General features: G+C 41.7%; 2 protein-coding genes across 2 annotated transcripts in view; both read left to right on the forward strand.

Annotated features, from left to right (window-relative positions):
* The first annotated feature begins 550 nt into the window (after positions 1-550).
* Positions 551-3,893, forward strand: LOC306921106 (dynein axonemal light chain 4). Its single transcript, XM_079498220.1, has 4 exons — positions 551-736; positions 1,994-2,080; positions 2,463-2,546; positions 2,781-3,893. Exons 2-4 carry the CDS (start codon positions 2,009-2,011, stop codon positions 2,943-2,945), a joined length of 321 nt encoding a protein of 106 aa, XP_079354346.1. The 5' UTR covers positions 551-736; positions 1,994-2,008; the 3' UTR covers positions 2,946-3,893.
* Positions 3,894-8,138: 4,245 nt separating this feature from the next.
* Positions 8,139-19,094, forward strand: part of LOC306921160 (extracellular serine/threonine protein kinase FAM20C-like) — a gene marked incomplete at its 3' end in the record, with an annotated part of 49,566 nt that continues 38,610 nt past the window's right edge. The window contains exons 1-8 of the mRNA XM_079498271.1: positions 8,139-8,326; positions 11,137-11,637; positions 12,999-13,174; positions 14,710-14,788; positions 14,994-15,086; positions 15,358-15,473; positions 15,710-15,890; positions 17,743-17,852. Of these exons, the coding sequence (XP_079354397.1) occupies positions 11,141-11,637; positions 12,999-13,174; positions 14,710-14,788; positions 14,994-15,086; positions 15,358-15,473; positions 15,710-15,890; positions 17,743-17,852 (1,252 nt within the window). The 5' untranslated portion in view covers positions 8,139-8,326; positions 11,137-11,140. The remainder of the gene's footprint in view (positions 8,327-11,136; positions 11,638-12,998; positions 13,175-14,709; positions 14,789-14,993; positions 15,087-15,357; positions 15,474-15,709; positions 15,891-17,742; positions 17,853-19,094) is intronic.

Below are 19,094 nucleotides of genomic sequence, written 5' to 3' on the forward strand. Positions count from 1 at the left end.
GAGCTATAGAGATGGCAGAGTCTCTGAGAAATTGGGAGGGAATATTGTCATGGCCAGTGGCCTTGTGGGGTTGGAGGGCACTCAGTTTTTTAAGTACCTCCTCAGTTGTTAACATTGCCATTTTAAAATCATCTTTACAAACACCTAGGTTTTTGTAGAAGGCTTTGATGTGTATACAACTATACACATACATATCTTAACATACATATATATGTAAATAAAATCATGTGCTAGGCCTTTATATGTGTATCTGTGAATATATTTAATTACCGGTTTAGATTTAGCTTTTTATATAATATTTTAAGTGTGCATTGGTTTTATAGTGGCGGGCAGCAGTCATCGCTCACTTTTTTTGATGAATTGAACATGGTGGACCCTCTTGTAAACAAGTGTAATGCTTAATTGGGTCGTCCACTCACAGTTAACAGTCTTTGTATTGAGTTTGTGCTTGAAATGTACTGTAATTCTGCAAACTGTTAATAAATATTTCAATCAATCAAAAAAACTCTGTGGAATGACTGAACCAATGAAGACCAGGCCAACGTCAGAGAGGGCGGGACTTCCTCTTTGAGGGCGTTCTTCCATTTGTTGACAGTCAAAAATGTCTCCTTGACAACCGCGGGGCTGAGGCTGGAATAAATGTCGTTTTTTGCAGAACATGCTGTGTTGCTCATAAGATCGTAATTACAAAGACAGAGACAACTTCAAACTCTGCTCTACATTCCTCCGTAGGCAGGTAGGAACACATTGCACTGTAAACAGAAACCATAGACCGGCTGTGCTGTGCTGGCTGCTAGCTAACCTGATTAGCTAATGCTAACTATAGTTGGTGAACTGAGTGGGATAACTTTCATGTAACGCTAGCAGGTGCAAACTAGGCTAACTGTTGATAGCGGCAGCAGAGCAGTGTAAACGGGCGATATGTGGCCTCGTCTAGTAAAACGGGCACACTTTGCAGTAATATGAGCTAATTGCTAAAGCTAGCCTGATAATGTTTGATATGCCATTACGTCATAGACATGACATCACCCTGATTTGCAATATTAACGTGCCATATTGCATGTGTATGTCTGTTGTTATTGAGCCTTTTACTTTACAACGTTATCTGGCTGCCTTTATTGCTTTGCCCTCTTGATGTCACTCATTGACATTTGATTTGATGAATTGAACATTGTGGACCCTATTGGAAACAAGTGTAATGTTTAATTGGGTCGTCCAATCACAGTTAACAGCCTTTGTATTGAGTTTGTGCTTGAAATGTACTGTAATTCTGCAAACTGTTAATACATTTTTCAATCAATCAATCAATCAATGACATCAATAAGTCAGACTCTGACCAGGCCAGACTATTTTATTTGACTTACTTCTTGTATTCTTATTTATTTATTCTTGAATCTTCTATCTCTTACCGAGTCTCATTCTGTCCTGGCCATGCCCACTGCTGTGCTGCTATGGCAGTGGTTCTCAAACATTTCAATATTTCAAACATTTGCTCATGTCAAGAACCCCAACTGATCATACAGCTACGGCCAATAGGCGTAGACCCCCATTTGGAAAGATTTGGTGCCCCATAGCCTACATAATTCTACAACTGTCTGTACTGTAGATAGATGGAGAGAGAAACGTTGCTCTTATACAGCACATTCTGTCAATGGATTACCTTGTGGTGAAATGATAATGAAATTAACCACTTTCAACCTGGCATACCTATATTGGGCAACACGCCCACATTTTGCTAGGCTGAACAATTAAAAAAATACAGAACATTGCAGATCTACAAGCTCACAGCATCAGATCATCATGTCGTGAGCTTGAGCTTTTAAATGGGGCTCAAGTGGTTGAACAGTTCCTAGGGACCCCCTGGAAGAAGCCCCTCAAGGACAGATGGGCCTCCCCGGAGTGCAGACCCTACTATAAGAAGTTATAGAACCACTGTTGTATTGGCTCCTAGATCTCCCCATGGGATCAATAAAGGTTTACACTGTCTTTCCAGGACCTTGGAGGAGGAATGGCTGAGACGGGAGAGGTGAAGAAGGAAGAGGCTGACTACAAGAGACTTCATAACTTCCCTCTTATCCGGGTACGATGTGGGACAGGAATAGGGGCCAAGGGTGTACGATGTGGGACAGGAATAGGGGCCAGGGTGTACAATGTGGGACAGGAATAGGGGCCAGGGTGTATGATGTGGGACAGGAATAGGGGCCAGGGTGTACGATGTGCGACAGGAATAGGGGCCAGGGTGTATGATGTGCGACAGGAATAGGGGCCAGGGTGTACGATGTGCGACAGGAATAGGGGCCAGGCCTTGTATTACAAAAGTACACGGTCAATACACGGTTAGTGGGTGGTGTATGTATAGGAATGAACAAGTTGGTCCTTGAGAGACATTACTGCTGATCACAACTAAACATAGCTGTTTATAAGTATAATGAGAAAACAAATCATTGTTTTCATGACTTTAGCACACAGACATGCCAGAAGAAATGAGAGTCGAGACCATGGAACTGTGCGTCACAGCCTGCGAGAAGTTTGCCACCAACAATGAGGTGTGTATTTTGTAAGACACTATTGATTTAGAAAATGTCCATAGCAAATTAGCAATGTCTTTCTTATGTCTTCCTCTTGTGTTATGCTCCATCACACAATGGAGTTGTGCACCGGGAATAGCGGCTATTTTACGTGCAATGACGTATGTATGAAATCGGTTTAACTCTCTCTATCTCTCTCTCCCTGTCACTCTCTTTTCTCTGTCCCTCTCTCTCTTTCTCTCTGTTTTTCAGAGTGCAGCCAAGATGATCAAAGAGTCTATGGATAAGAAGTTTGGCAGCTCGTGGCATGTGGTGATCGGTGAGGGCTTTGGCTTTGAGGTCACTCATGAGGTGAAGAATCTCCTCTACATGTTCTTTGGAGGGAGCCTGGCAGTATGCGTGTGGAAGTGCTCCTAGCATTTCTTGTCCTCTCTCTCTCTCTCTCTCTCTGTCACCAGGATGGAATATCAACACCACCTTCTGAATTTGTTGCTGTGATAGTTTGTGAACTCTGAACCACTTTGACAGGGAACCAACTATAACTTGGCGGTCCTGTATAGTTTCATATTGTTCTATGAAAGGGTGAACAGTGGCTGGCGAATTTGGAGGGCCATTTTGTCTGGTGGTTTAAAAAGAAGAAAATAATACCACTCTCTTGAGTCTTTCTCACCCTTTATCTGTCATCAGTGTCATTCTTTTTTCCGAGTAGGCTAAACACATGTTGGCATGAACTCACCTTTCAGAAGAATTCAGCCAGCCAGGGTCTCCAATATCCATTTTCCTTCATTTCTCTTCAGGGACTGCGACTGCACGTATGTGTGTGTGCTCGATGATGTGTATGCTGGACAAACACTGTTTTTTGAAAAAGATTGCACTATTCACCATACTGCAGTCTGACCACATTTTCTTTGCAACAGCAAAATGTCTTGCTATTTGTTTTCTTCGAGCTCCATCTGTATTCGTCATTTTAATTTTGCCTTCTCTTTGCCTCTCTTTCTCCTCTTTTTTTCCAAGCACTTGGATTGTGTTTCAGTTACGTTTTTTGATATTTTATATATGTAAATATTTTTATGCAACTTGTAAAAAAAAAAAAAAAAAAAGTGTTTTTAACACCCAAGACTTCTTGTTATACTGAAGGGCTCTGACACTTGGCAGCCAAATACCACTACACCAGATTCACTTTTTCTCCCTGAAAAGGTGTTTGTATTACCCTGTTTGTATTACCATGCCAATATCTCCCTGCTCGGTGATATTAGCAATGTGATAGGTTTTTATGTTGATGCCAATTTTCACGATTCAGTAGAACGGACCTATGTGTGTGAACTGACCTGATTGTACAATAAAAATCTGAATTGTAATCCACAAGTGAGCTGTTCTGGCTCTCTGTCATTCTCACAGGATTAGTCTTTGGGCAATCAAAGGAAGGAAACATTTTGCAGCAGTGTGATCAAAGGATTAGAGAAGGGATTGTGAAATGATGAATTGAGATTAATATTTATTTGTGACAATATTTAGACATAATTATTGTATATAACTGGTTTATTTAGAAATGCACTCTGAATTGGAGATGAGATATAAACGGTGAAGGAACATTGTGATAACGATTTGAATTGATGTTGATTTAAATAATGATGAATTATTCCCACAGAGAATGAGCTACAATATAAAATAATCAAGACATTTCAACTATATAGATCGGCACCACAGATAGCTGAGTATGACAAGGTTTGTAGAGCACAAAATGTAAGTAAAGTACCTACTTATTTATTACTATATCAGTGCAATAAATAATGATAAATCTATTTTGAGTATTTTTACATACTGTACAATGGTTGCTACAGTACATGTCTTGTGTTTAGCCTGGTTGGAGGGAGGCTAACTTTAGTTTCAAATTAGGCCACCCTTCTTTTTTTTATGCAGCAGTCTAATAATAGACTGGCCTCATTGAAGAGTATTGAATCAATCTTGGGTAGAAATACACCAGTTGTTGAATACATATGTAATATTTGTTTTGACTATACAAATAAGTCAGACATGTTTTTGAGGATAAAGGGTGCTACTGGATTCAAAGGTGCAATATAGCTATACAGTTTTTTGCCCATGCAGCAAAAGGCAGGTAGATAAAATAATACACACAATTTTGTGAAATGTTATTATTGTTATAGGCGATTGGGGGGGGGGGGACCAATGTACCTGTCGTTTCAGGTTTCCTATGAAGTCTTACTGAAATCTCAGCACACAGTTTGCTGCAAACTTGAACATTCGAGTTTGACATGCTGTCGGACTACCAATAGGAAGGTAATGTTTTGAGGACAAACAATGCCAAATATCAGACAAGAGAGCCTGCCAATTGGTCGGGGAGACCAAGGCGACCATGTTTAACTGAAACATCACAACATAATTTCAGGTCAGGCTGCACTATGGCAACAAACAAGCAAACACACGCCTCAGATATTCTTATTTACACAGGCAGTACTTTTACTCTCTGGCTCCACCTACCTCAATGTTTTCATGAATATAAATGAACATGGAATTGAACATGAAGCGCATTGTGCAAGGCACGACCACCTCCGTAATATTGAGTTATGTCGTTTCACTGCCCCTCCGTTGTCTCCCGTTCTAAAAATCTTTGATGGATCAGAGCTTTTAATGGGACTGAGCCTATATCCATCTGCATCATGGGAAGAAGAGCTGATGCAATTCCTGATGTTGACAGTTTTCTGTCAGTCAGTAAATTCAGGCCAACCCTCTGTTTGATGTCATCTATTATTCACCTAAGATGCTCTTTATATATCTCTTCCACCCTGTGTCCTCCCAATATCATGAAATATTCATACAAAGATACACACTTAGAAGTCTATGTTCAGGCTTAATTTTTCAACCCTGAAATAAGTGAATATACCCACAAAGTGTCATGGTTCATGTCATGTTATGCCATTTTGAGAGAACACTCCATGTTGCCCTAGTGTGGTATCTTAGCAACCTTTCCCTGTCCCCTGTGGCAGAAATTGGTTTGTCCCGAGTATGTGTATACCGCATGTGAGAGAGTGGAGGGCAACTGAACTGGATAGCTGATTGACAATATTGTGGCGAAAACATCAGCGCATTCAATCGCTGTAAGAGCAATTACAAGGAAGTGCACTTGAAGAAGATTAGGGCTGAAAGTGTCATCGTCGGTGGAGCATTGATGAAACTCATTTCAACATTAATATGAGTGTGTCGATACAGTTATCTCTTTGCGTACTACAAACAGTATGCTGTGTGAAAGGGAAGATCAGCCGACACAGGGAAGCTGGAAGTACCTTCGCTAAAAACGCCGGGACAACACTCCACACGTCCCAAACTCTTCTCCCTTCTGGCTCCAAAACTATGGAATGCACTTCCCATTGCAATCAGAACTGCGGACTCACTCCCAATCCTCTGCCGCAGTCTGAAAACCCACCTTTTCAGACTCCATCATAGCCCATATAGCACTTGCCCTAGCCTCGACCTCCTACAGGCATAGGCTCAACTTATGTAACTTAAATAGCACTTTATGTAGACATAACACTCTATAGTGTATAGTTTCATTAGATAGATATTCCACTATTAGGTTCTTAGCTTATGTATGATTCATGATGACTATTTCTTATGTATTTGATGTATTACCATGTTTTTTGTTCTTGCTTACTGTAAATCGCTCTGGATTAAGAGCGTCTGCTAAATGCCTAAATTGTAAATTGAAGACATGTTATAGTTTAAGTCAGGATATGGGTTTAGGTTTGGGGTTAGAATTAGATTTATTTTGAGATCTGGGTACACAGAGGTTGAGTTTATAGAAATGCAATGTGATGGACTAGGTTAGTTAAGATTGGCATGTAGTGTTGACTGTTGATGGTTTGTTGATGATTGAATTTCATTGCTCACCCAACGTAAGTGAACACGGACTATGTCCAGGCCTTTAGGGTTACCTAGCGGTGAATCACTGGAAATCAGTTGTGTGTGTGTGTGTGTGTGTGTGCGCGACCATGTTTGTGTGCATGTGTTGTGTAAGACTGGTTTGACAGTTGACAACTGTGGGTAGAGTAGATACATTATTATCTCAAATAATATTCGAAATAAAGGAATGTGTGGGCATAGTAGGCAAGTCTATGTCAACTGGCTGCATACAAAATAATGAACTATCAAATTTAGAACTAAAGCTGTGTTTGTGCGTGTGTGCGTGCGTGCGTGCGTGCGTGCGCGCGCGCGCACAGAGAGAAAATAAAAGACTCCTACCACCTCAGAGAAAGACATACACAGTGTATCCTTAGAGAATCTCCATGGAGTCTCTGGAGCATTTCTGAAAGTCTGAGCATAAATGCACACAGAATATGAAAGGGCAGTCTCTCCCACTGTCAGATTAGAGAGTGCAGTCGAATGCGTTATTTGCACATTCCTGTCCAAATGGCATTTTTTTTGTCTCTATGCTCCTCTTGTCAGATGGTCCCTCTGTATCTCACTTTCACTGTCTAACTAGACTCATTGATAAAACAAAACTTTAGAACAAATTGTATGATGAAATATGACTTGAAGCAAACTCAGATTCCTAAACCAGTAAACCACATAGTGTGTGTGACACCAAGAGAACACTATTAGCTTGTAGGTAATAATGTTCCCTTGATGATACATACCATTGTAAATGGTAAATGCAGCCTAATCTTTTTAGTCAAGCTGAGTTGCTTGGTGGTGTGCTTGGATGCCAAGGTAAACAGAAATATATAAAAAATAAAATTGCAACACTTGCTATGATGTCTTCCTTTTAGGGGTCCAACTATCGATTATTTCCTCTGTGATTATTTTATCAATTACATTTTCAATTAATCAAATCATTTTTTTCAATAAAAAACACTTTTTAAATAATGGACTAAATTAATTTGTCTGATTAATCTGACGCATTATGGACTCGTAGATCTGCTATTTTCTGTATTTCGATTATTGTTTTTATAATCTTGATTAAATGGATTAGTTTTACTCATTGACTGCCAATGACGTGTTTGATGTCTTTTGTTTTCTTCCCAATGGCGCTGGATGGCGCTGTTCGCTAACCTATGGGTCACCATTGGTTTCGGGGGTTCCCGGGACACCACTTGACACATCGATCACATGACCGGGAAAAATTGTATAAAAAAAATGCTTTGCTAAGCTTGTAGGAGCCGGCGGGAAAAACACCACAATGCATTCCTATGGACAACTGCACGTGGTGCTCGTTCTACACCAAAGCCTGTAGCTTTCAAACAGATTGTCACGTATATGGATCAGGATTCTTTTACAATTCTAGCACACCTGTGCGTCTCATTTGAGGCCATCCGTGCGCAGAATGGAGCCACGCAGAATATTCTATGATTTTTCAAATGTAACTGTTGCACCCCAGCATCCTTTGATAACCAGGAGCCATGTGACACAAAACCTGCTTTCCCCTTTTCCCACCCTGAACAGGTGTGTGTATTCTTCCCTCAATACTGTACAAGTGTACAACCACTCCGGCTATAGACCGTCGAAGTGGTTGTCTGATTGTTCTCCACCGGCTTGCATGTGAATGGTGGCACAGATGAGTGGACAGAGACCAAGGTACCTCATGGGAGGGATGAGCACACACATTGATCTGTGTGTCCACACGGTGCCAACCAGATCACCGTAACCTGGCACCTCACCCCGTTGGAGCCTGGAAAAGTGCAAAACATGAATAAAGAGTGAATGGAGGACCGGAGCAGTGTCTGGTTTCACAGAGAAATGAGAGGAGAGTGACGGATATTACAGCACGGTCATTCAAAAGCCAGGTTCGTAAATGGATATATGTGCCTTTGTTCATTTCAGTAACCGACTATCCGGTTGCCTTTTGTCTCCTTGCTTGAGTAGCTTTGTCTGATGAATGGTGTGATTGAATGACAGGAGGAGAGAAGAACAATGTACAATACAGTATAAGCCTTTTAGATAATGATGCTTGTATCATTATTCATTACATTGTCTTTAGGTCTCTAAGGCCTTACCTCCTCTGCCTGACTGACTTTCTGTCTGTCTCTCTATTTGTCCCTCTGTATAATTTCTTAGTTCTCTTTTTTCACCCCTCCATCTGCTCATCTCATCGTTTCTCTCTTCACCCCTGTCTCTCTTTCTTCTCTGTGATAACTACAATATGCACATTTTGCTGCCGTTCCTGTGCATTTCACAAACGCTCGCACGCATGCACAGTTTGCACACGCAGTCACGCACATAGTGTGTGCAAACACAGGATAGGATTTATATTGCAGATTTTTCAAAGGTGTTATTTCCTTGTATTTTCAAGTGTAATGAAGTAAGGTTGTGTCTAAACCTCCATGGTTATTAAATGAGCACGGAGCCTGGCCTCTCTGTCTCTATGAGAGGGGTTTCGCTCACTTTTTCCTCTTCTTGAATATTGTTTCTTTCAAATGTTCCATATACACTGAAATATACTGAAGTGTAATAATGTATGTTTGTTTTTGTTTAGAGTTTATTTTGGCCATATTGATTGAGCTAATAATCTTCTTGTAGCTGATTGACTGGTCGGTTGAGGGTATTTTGACCTTTGTTCATTTGATGCCATTGTAGGATTATATGTATATTGTGGTAGAATTTATTATCTCCGCCAGGTCAGAGAGGTGCAGAGGTGTGAGGTCATGTTTTCGCCCCAAATGCTACAAACATTTATTGCACAAATGACCATCAAACACGGTTTTGATACTACATACAGTTTGCCATTCACATAGTTGTGTGTGTGTAGGGGGGCCTGCTATGTCTCATTGAAAACGCCATATGAACGCAGCATCATACCCAAATTGTAATTTCTGTTTGAGGGCTCTATAGAGCACACCTCCAAAACAGCTTTCACTTATGCCTGTTGGGGTGCCACAAATGTGAACATTTGTGCTATCTGTCGTACAAACTCAATTTCCTCACACAACTTCCTCGTGAGCTGCAGGGCTGCACCCCTTGACTGGCACAACCCTGGGTAGGCAACCAGACTTGGTGGAGATCTGCACTCTAAGGAGCGCACTTTTCTTTTCTAGTTGTTATGCAAGAGCCTTCTATCTGAAAGGGGCTTGTTTATCTTGAGACAAACATTGACATGAGGGTGTCGATCCTTGACCTTATGAGTTGTTCTAACAATCTGAATATTATAGAGTCAAGATGTCTCTTTCATGCTGGTCTTTTGACTATGACAAAAGCTCCCCCCATCTGTGTTTATAAGGGATAGTCTAGTCTGGCCACTAGAAGCAGGGGACTACTTGACTATACTGACCTCTGTGTTTAATGTACTTCTCCTTTGCCCTCTTGTAATAAATGTATGTATTAAACATACATTTAAGTGCAGGTCCCCCAGGGGCTCTATTCTAAGTCCACTAGTATTTCCCTCTACACCAAATATCTTTGCTGAAAATAGCTGATCTACAAGATGACATGTTTCGAGATTGTAGGTTGTCCTGTAGATTGTCACAGATCTGCTATTTTCACTGATTTCTTTGGCCTAGAATAGGGACGCTAGGGTTCAAGTGGTTACATTTCAATTTACAATTAAAGCATTTAGTAGATGCTGTTATCCAGAGAAACGTACAAGCATGAATCAGAATGAGCAGAATGAGCAAGAACGTGTCGATAAACAATGGTAAATAATTAGTGCAGAGAGAGACAGACTGAGTGCTATCTCAAATAAACTATACATCTTATATGGGTTGCCTGCTGCCTGCAGCCTTATGCAGTATTTCTTCAACAGCATGCCCATAATGTACCTTCACAATTAAATCAAAAGTCACGTTGGCTCATTATCCCCTGCTGTCTCTGGATAGCTCTATGGGCTCAATCTATCACATTTATCATCACATTGTAGCACTTATTTCACCAAGATTCAGGTTTTCTGCCAATGCTGCCTTTAAACCCAGCAATTCTCTGATTCTGTCTCATTGAATGTCCCAGTAGTTATAAGCATTTTTCTGAAAGCTGAGGGCCAGAAGGTTGACACCAAGGATGGATTCAAATTCCACGACCAAATCCAAGGTTCCCACTCCTCCAGGCCCTTTATCTTTTTGCGTTGAGAATGAATGCAGGCCCTCAGGTTAGCCATTGTCTGTTTTCAGCGTTGTTATATCTCTTCTCAACCTATTCTTCAAGCCAGCAATTTTCTTGTGAATCTTATTACAAATCTCCATCTTCAGGAGACATAGCTCAGAATGCAATTAACTAAACTTGGACTTTGGAAATGTTACAGTGGTCGAACCGTCCCTGTGGTTTGTATACTCTGTAGGTTATTTCATTGAGCACATGGCATTCTTCTCTCTCACTCTGTCTTGGGATTCCTTCTTGTTGCCGTTTTCTGTCTAATTTGTTGACTCTTGACTTTATTAAGTCAAACACTAATTCCACCGAGTGTACTGACAACTGTATACATAGAGAGAAACTGGTTTTTAGTTTGAAATGTCAGAAGTGCAATTCCAAATCTACACAGATACCAGTGATAAGAGTGAAGGTCACTGGATTTTGATCCAGCAAGTTTAGTTTAGTTTTATGTTCTCTCTCTCTCTCTCTCTCTCTCTCTCTCTCTCTCTCTCTCTCTCTCTCTCTCTCTCTCTCTCAGTGGGATGTGGTGGTGTATGCGTCGTCGCTCCAGGACAATCTGTCTGTCCTTGGCAGTCGTTACTGTCTGCTTCCACCTCTTCTTGGTGCTCGTGTCCGTCTATCAGCAGCCCTGTAGCCCCTCCTCCTCCTCGTTACCCAGGATACAGCGGGCCTTGGAACGCGCTAACTACAGCTCAGTGGGAGTTGGTACCCTCGTCAAGCCACCGCCTGATGCCAACCACATGGAGTTTGCTAATGAGGTTACCAAAGGTCACTCAAAATCCGCTACCTACAAATTGGCCGCCAAGGGCTTTGCTCTGAAAGAGGCGGAAAGTGTTTCACTTAACATTTCAGCCCCAGAAGGACGCCATGCCACCTACATGCCACCTGGGGTGTCAAAGTTGGAGGCCCTCTTTAGCCACCCACTGTATAATATGCCCACCCTGCCCATACCTGAAGATGATTGGCTTCTGAGGGTCAAACCAAAAGTCAAACCTAGCGAGAAGAGCTCACAAATGTGGTGAGTGCAGCAGTTATGCAGGAAGGTGTGTGTGTGTGTTAGGGCATTCACTTCTAGTCATTTTTTACTAGTTTACTAGTCGACTAGTTGTTTAACTACCTATTATGTAAAAAATATTTATTTTTTAAATAAATATTTGTACATTGAAAGACTGTGTACATGGTGACTATAACTATAATCTACCTGATCTTGAGGTACTAGTCAACTAGTACCAACAAGGTTGACTAGTGGACTAGTAAACTAGTCGACTAGTTGCTTAATGCCCCCGTGTGTGTGTGTGTGTGTGTGTGTGTGTGTGTGTGTGTGTGTGTGTGTGTGTGTGTGTGTGTGTGTGTGTGTGTGTGTGTGTGTGTGTGTGTGTGTGTGTGTGTGTGTGTGTGTGTGTGTGTGTGTGTGTGTGTGTGTGTGTGTGTGTGGCAATCACTATACTGTGATTGCCTTTTGGCAACCACACTAATGAGGGAGAGAGTGATGTTTTCATATCTGCTACAATAACCAGACATACATGCATGCGTTGTGTTCAGTAAGCGTTTATCAGGCTCATTGTTATTCATATCACCTCTCTCTCATTTTCTCATATTTGATTAGAGGAGGGAATTGGCTGGAGTTTTGCACTGCATCCATTTCTGTCATTGTTTTGTTGGAAGTTCAGGATATTCAATCCAGCCAACAGCCAAAATGGCTAGGACTCGGAGGTCCAATTTATGATTTATGGATACCAGGAGGTGCTTCACTCTGCTGCTCAGTGGTATAGTTACTTTGTAAAATGTAACAGTTTTCTTGGCGCTCAATTTATTTGACCACTTACCCTGTTCTGCGTTAGTTAGAGTTAAAGCTGCAATCCGGAACTTATTTAAATGAATAAAACGAGATTTTAACCAATCTGTATGCTGCCCTACAAAACCAAAGTGCGGTAATTATGTTTTTGGACACATTGACTTATTTATTTGTCTCAAAGGTGAAATTAGTCTTCATGATTTATGGTGATAAACAACAGAACCGATAAATTATTTGTGCATTATCTCTTATATTCCAATAACCTGTTTGGCTGCCCAATTGAAACACTTTAAAGCCTATTTTATCAGTTTAATGTATTGTTTGCGTAGCATCTGCACCCTGGCCTTTTAGGGCAGTAAAAACACACTCGCCCTGGGTCAAATCTTGCAATCTCAGAGCAGTCGGACCCACATATTTCAGGCCACCAAAGTCCACTCGCCCCAGTCAAAAGGAACAGCAACATGTCCGTCCCTGGCTGTGCCCCTCAAAAAAAGAAACTCTGAGATGGTAAATAAATGGAACCAAAAGGACCCGTAAGGGGATTTGACTGTGCGTGTTGCACCTCTGATTCCTTGCTCTCCCAGGATGAGTGCCGGCCAGGATGTGTACGAGAATGTCCAGTGGAACAGTAGCAGTGACAGTCACCCCCCTTGGCTGCGTTTCCACCTGGGAGTCTCCCGCTGGCAGCTTTATCCCCACCGGGACTCCAACATGGAGGCGCTGATCCAACAGTTATCAACCCACCGCATCGTCAGCTCCGGTCTGATATGCAGATTTCCTGTTTTAGCTGAATTGTATACATGTCTTTCAGTATGGAATATGGAATAATATTTTAGTAGTATAATGTATTTCCTACCAAACCACATTTCGATTACATGAATTTTGTTATTGTTTTTGTAAAATGTGGCTCCAAAGGGCCGAGCTGTGTACGAGTCAGTCTGTAAATCTGGGTGTGAGTCTATGAGACTGTAAGTCTGGGTCTGGGGCTAATATCGCAGAAGATTTGAACTAATCAGCTGTAGTAGGCCAAAGAAGTAAAAAGCCCTGGACCGGGCTGAAACCTTGCCCAAATATGGAGATGACACAGTAGCCCCTGAAGTCCCGTCACTTGAAGTCCGAGATCCACATGGAAGCAGCCTGTCTTTGTTTGTTTCCCTTTCCTCCCAAATGAGTTCCCAATCTCCCCACTGTGGTCCCTGTGTCTGATAATACTCCCCCAAATGTTGGCCCGGGGAGGTTGTTGACTGTAGTCCCATGGTTTCCAGAAGGTGACAAATCCGGTTCCTTTTCCCATAGCTTCATTTGATAATTCATTTGACTTAACACTTCATATGTGTTATTGGGAAATCATATGGGAAAATGAATAAAAACTGGAAATGGGTATGTTTATGTCACCTTCTGCAAACCTGGGACTCAGCCTTTACCTTTCAGCTGATAGTGAGAACTTTCACTGGGAGAGTAAAACATGCATAGGTTCACTTCACGCTATATCTCCCCCAGTTCCCCCTACTGCATGCTGAACAGGGCAGGCCACCAGCAGGGTTACTACTAGGGCAGTAATGTGCACATGATGATCCCTCATCAGCTTTCCACCCACAGTCTCTGACAGTTGCGTTGGCTTCCAGCGAAGACAGACCAGACGCACTGCTGCTGGGAACGGAACACAGGTCCCTGCAGTGGGACCTTTACACCACCTAGACGCCTTCTGAATGTCATTATAGCATCCTAGTTGAAACACTGGTCGTGTGTGTGGGGCTGGCCGTGGCCCTGGGATGATGACGTGTGAGGACAGAAGTAGAGGACTGAATTAGTATTATGTTGTATACCAGACACTTGGGTGTCCCAATCTATACTTTCAGAGCATAAATTAAGCATTAGTGTGCTTCTGTTAGAGGCTATGCGAATTCACTTAGAGTAACGGTTTCCAGCAGCTGGAAGGATTAAAGGATTGCGCTCCTTGTGTGTCTTAGTGTTTTTAAATAATTTAAAACTTTCTAGGCCGCCCCTCTGACTGTATTTTGAGAGATGCGTGCTTGACTGAGTGTGCATGTTCATGTTTTCTGAGAGAGAGCGAGAGAAAGAGAGAGATAGAGGGAGGGCTACAGTAGTAAAGGCCTAAAGCACTAAAACAAAACAAAGAGAACGTGGCAGACCAATTTATGCTAGGCTTTTACAGTGAGTCATGTTTTGAGCTGGTACATTTGTTACTGAGTCAGATGACATGACAGAGGTCTTTGGGTTAGCATGGAGCGTACGCGGATGTTGCTATGGTAACGTTCTCCGCATTGTTTTCAGTGCAGAAGTCCGGAGGGACGCAGCTGAAGCTGGTGATGTCATTTCCCAACTATGGACAAGCCATGTTCAAGCCCATGAAGTGAGTCAATGAGGCAAACCCAATACACCACACATCCAACACATAAATACTCAACATAGTATATAGCTATAGCAAGTATTAGCAAGTACAATCCAAGTGAGATCTATGATTCCATTTAGATGTATTGACCTAAATCATAGGTTACAGGTTGGTGAAGGTTATTGCACAAGGTCAATGTAACTGTGAACGTAATTTACACCAATAGGCAGGAGAGAGATGATGAATCCAACTACAACCTCTATTACTTCTCTGATTTCGAAAGGCACAATGCAGAAATTGCTGCCTTTCATCTGGACAGGTATGGCAATTCAAAATACATGTTTTGGAGAATCCAGCATGGACCACTGCATTGAGCACATTGAAATTGCATCACATTTACTTTTTTCTTCTCTCAAACAATTTGCCCTTTTTTGTTATTCCTGCATGCAGTATGCACTATGTTCTCTCTTTATCTATTCCTGCATTTCTCTCGCTGTCCCTCTTCAGTTGTACCTCTTTGTAGCCTCGGAAACACAGACATTTGTTATACCTCTTGTGGTCTGTCGTTAACCCTGCCCCTCTCTCTCCAGAGTGCTGGGTTACAGGAGGATCCCTCCAGTAGTGGGGAGGCTGGTGGATGTAGTCAAGGAGATAAAAGACATTACAACCGATCCCAAACTGGCCCGAACCTTCTTCACATCCCCTGGTACCTATTACATTTATTTAGTGAAAGTAACAATATCCTACTGTACATAAACTGATCATAATTATCATTGTACTCTGCTCTTCCTCTGTAAACCTCTCGTTTTGTCATGTCTCTATTCCTCTGTCTACAACCTCCCACCTCTCCTCTTTTATGTGCATGTTTACTCCTCTCTCCTCTCCTTTCTGTTTGCATTGCGGCACCCATTAATTACTTTCCTTTCGTCTGGCTCCATCTAGTGGGGAATGTATGTTTCTACGGCCAGTGTTCCTACTACTGCTCGACAGAGCATGCAGTGTGTGGTCGGCCCCGGGCCCTTGAGGCTTCTCTGGCTGTGATGCTGCCAGACCTCACTCTGGCCACCCGCAGATCTTGGAGGTCGCCGTGGAGACGCTCGTACAGCCGCAGCAAGCTGGCAAAGTGGGTGTATATCTGTACTTTTGTTCTTCTGCTGCATAAACCGCTTTTCCAGTATACACCTTAAAGGGATAGTTCAGATTTTTTGAATTTAAGTTGTATGAAATACTTGCCATTAATATAGTGGTTGCAACTGTATTAATTGATTGCCCGAGTCCTGTGGTGGGAGTGCTGCTCTGGTTTTGGTGAAATATCAAGTAGTTCCGGTCATTTTGTGGGGGGCACTGGGGGCCACGCAGTAAAAGTAAATTAATCCACAAAACTAACGTAATTTGTATTGTTGACCTATTTCTAAAATATTAGTGCAACTTCCGTTCTTTTTTTACCCCTCTATCACACAGAACTATGTTTTTTGTGTCCATATCACTACGCCCAAAAAATAGTTCCATGTGATAGAGGGGTCAAAGTTGAACGAAAGTCGCGCTAATATTTTAGAAATAGGTCAACAATACAAATTACGTTCGTTTTGTGGATTCATTTACTTTTACTGCGTGGCCCCAGTGCCCCCCACAAAATGACCGGAACTACTTAATATTGACCAAAACCAGAGCAGAACTCCCACCATGGGACTCGGGCAATCAATTAATACAGTTGCAACCACTATATTAATGGCAAGTATTTCATACAACTTAAGTTAAAAAAATCTGAACTATCCCTTTAATATGTTGTCCTGTGAAATGAAGTGCTTCATTTTGGTGGTTGTTTGTCTTACCACAACCTCATCAATCAAAGAATCCACTTTACATTACTGCTCACCACCCAAAAGGCACTCCCCAAGCTGGCTCCCCCCTAGCTCTCTGACCTCCTCCAGCTTCATGTCCCGTCCCGTCCCCTCAGGTCCAGTGATGTCATCCTCCTGGAGGTCCCCATAGAACTGTCTCCGAACCTATAGGCGACAGCAGGGCTTTCTCTGTGACTGCCTCAAACCTCTGGAATGCACTCTCCAAACAAATCAGAGACACTCCCTTCTTTCAAAACTGCCAATAAAACCCACCGTTTAGAATTGCTTTTTATGAGCTGAGAATCTGAGATTGATCTCAACTCTTGTTTTGACTGTTTTGCTTCTTTTTTTTTAACATTGTTTTTATTTCAAAAAATGAAACATGAACAATGAAACAGAAATCAAACAAATGTGAATGCAAGAAAACAAAAATACATAACAAAAACAGAGACAATAAAATAAATCCAAAGAAAAACAGAAAAACAGCTTGACAAGCTCCGGTGACCCCCAGCCCGCCACCAAGTGACTGGCCAGAGGCCCCCGGACCCCCCGCCCCCCAGCCCACGGCCGGCTACAGACCGGGCACCTGCAACTTCTTCAAAGCATTTTTATAGACACAACAACCACTACTCGGCACTTTTAGACCTCTACACATACACTGAAACACCCAAGTACAATATTACAGAAGTATGAAACTTTCCATTTTGAATTGTAACCTTGCAGTCATTTCCTCCATTATATAAACCTGCTTCAGTCTCTGTTTCCATTGGGTTATAGTAGGTGGTTTTATCTCCCTCCAATTTACTGTTATCATTTTCTTAGCAATCAGTAAAAGTATCCTTAATATGTAACTCCATCCACGCACCTCCTCCGGTATAATTCCCAGCAGAAATAACTCAGGTCCAGAAGGAATATTCAACCCTAAACATTTTTCGATTTCCTTTTTAACATTTTTCCAGAACCCTGAAATTATTGGACAATCCCAAAAAATGTGTGTATGGTCTCCAATTTTTTGTGCTTTTAATTGACTAATTAATTGACTCAAGTTCACGGCCACTTCTTACTATGTCACTGCACCCATGAACTGTGGAAACAAGTATAGGCCTGTGAATGATATCATAATTATCGTTTCAGGTGGGAGGTGGAACCAGATTACTGTGAAACTGTGAAGAAGACATCCCCATACGATACGGGTACCAGACTGGTGGATGTCATGGACATGGTCATACTGGACTTCCTTATGAGTAGGTTCATGCTGTGTGTGCACTATAAACTGAGTTTTAATCTAAAATCTAAACACTTTGTACAGTGTACTTGTTTTGTGTTTAAAATGGTTTCGATAACTACGATTCGATAAACCCCAGCAGTGGTATAGAAGTGGTATATTGTAGCCTCCCATATAAGTTAGGTAACATAACGTTGTTGTCAGGCAGAAACCGCTCCTAAGATTTCACATTTTGTGTTTTTTTCATAAATGAATGCCTTTAACTCTATCATACTACAGTGTCACACAAAAGTATCAAAAATCACAATATGAAAATGCAGCGCGGTGGTTGTACATGGTTGCCACTACAAAACGTATGTCTTTATTACATTTAAAATACAAATATAGAATTATATAAAAATATCAAAAGCTAATTGAAAAGTAGCTAATTTAAATGTTCTTTTTTTTGTGGCTTTCGCCTTTATTTTATATATTTTATGGAGGGACAGACAGTAGGCTGACAGGAAATGGGGAGAGAGATGGGGGGGAAGACATGCAGTAAAGGCCGTCGGGATCGGGAGTCGAACCCGCGGCACACTGCCAGACTGGATTACCAGCCAAGGTGCCTGGACCACTGAGCCACGGCCCAGGCAAAAGTAGCTAATTTATAAGGTGTTATTAAAATAGTTCTAAATGGACACACTCTGAGGTTTTACAAAAAATGCATGGGATTCATTTGTCATCAAATTAGGATCATGGAATCATCATTTCACTGCATGAAAAGAAAACGCAAGAAATTTTTCACACACAACATAAATAGTAAAATGGGTCCCAGGCGGTTTATTTCCTGTTGCTGTGTTTGGGAATAGCCGAGAGGAAATGAACTTGGACCCAAGCTGTTCCCTAGCAACGTAATTACACTGCAACTCACAGGAACTGCTGAAGAGCACAACTAAAGTTATGTGAGCGCTACTATGGCAACGAGACATTGCTGTGGTTGCGTGTCTACACTTCTTCAGGTGAGAAAAGTTCATCTGTTCACTTTTGGTTTGTTTGAAAAGTAACTTTATGAACATTAAACATATATTAGTCAATACCTGCAAATTGATATTGGTAAAATGATTCTGCAAATGAATGAACTGTTGCACTGTGTGGGTCTATAGCTAGCAAGCAACTTTGACAAAGCTAGGTGAGCTAATGATCTTAGCTTGGAAGTGTCTAGTTAGCAGGATGTAAGGATTATATCTTATATATTTAGTTAAAATTGCAGCTGTTGGGAGTG

This window comes from Electrona antarctica (genome assembly GCF_951216825.1).
Source record: "Electrona antarctica genome assembly, chromosome: 4".
Classification (NCBI taxonomy): Eukaryota; Metazoa; Chordata; class Actinopteri; order Myctophiformes; family Myctophidae; genus Electrona; species Electrona antarctica.

Coding starts and splice junctions, on each gene's coding strand:
- LOC306921106 (XM_079498220.1), top strand. CDS start 2,009: ATGGCTGAGACGGGAGAGGTGAAGAAGGAAGAGGCTGACTACAAGAGA. Junction 2,081..2,462: donor ATAACTTCCCTCTTATCCGG/GTACGATGTGGG, acceptor TCATGACTTTAG/CACACAGACATGCCAGAAGA. Junction 2,547..2,780: donor AGTTTGCCACCAACAATGAG/GTGTGTATTTTG, acceptor TCTGTTTTTCAG/AGTGCAGCCAAGATGATCAA.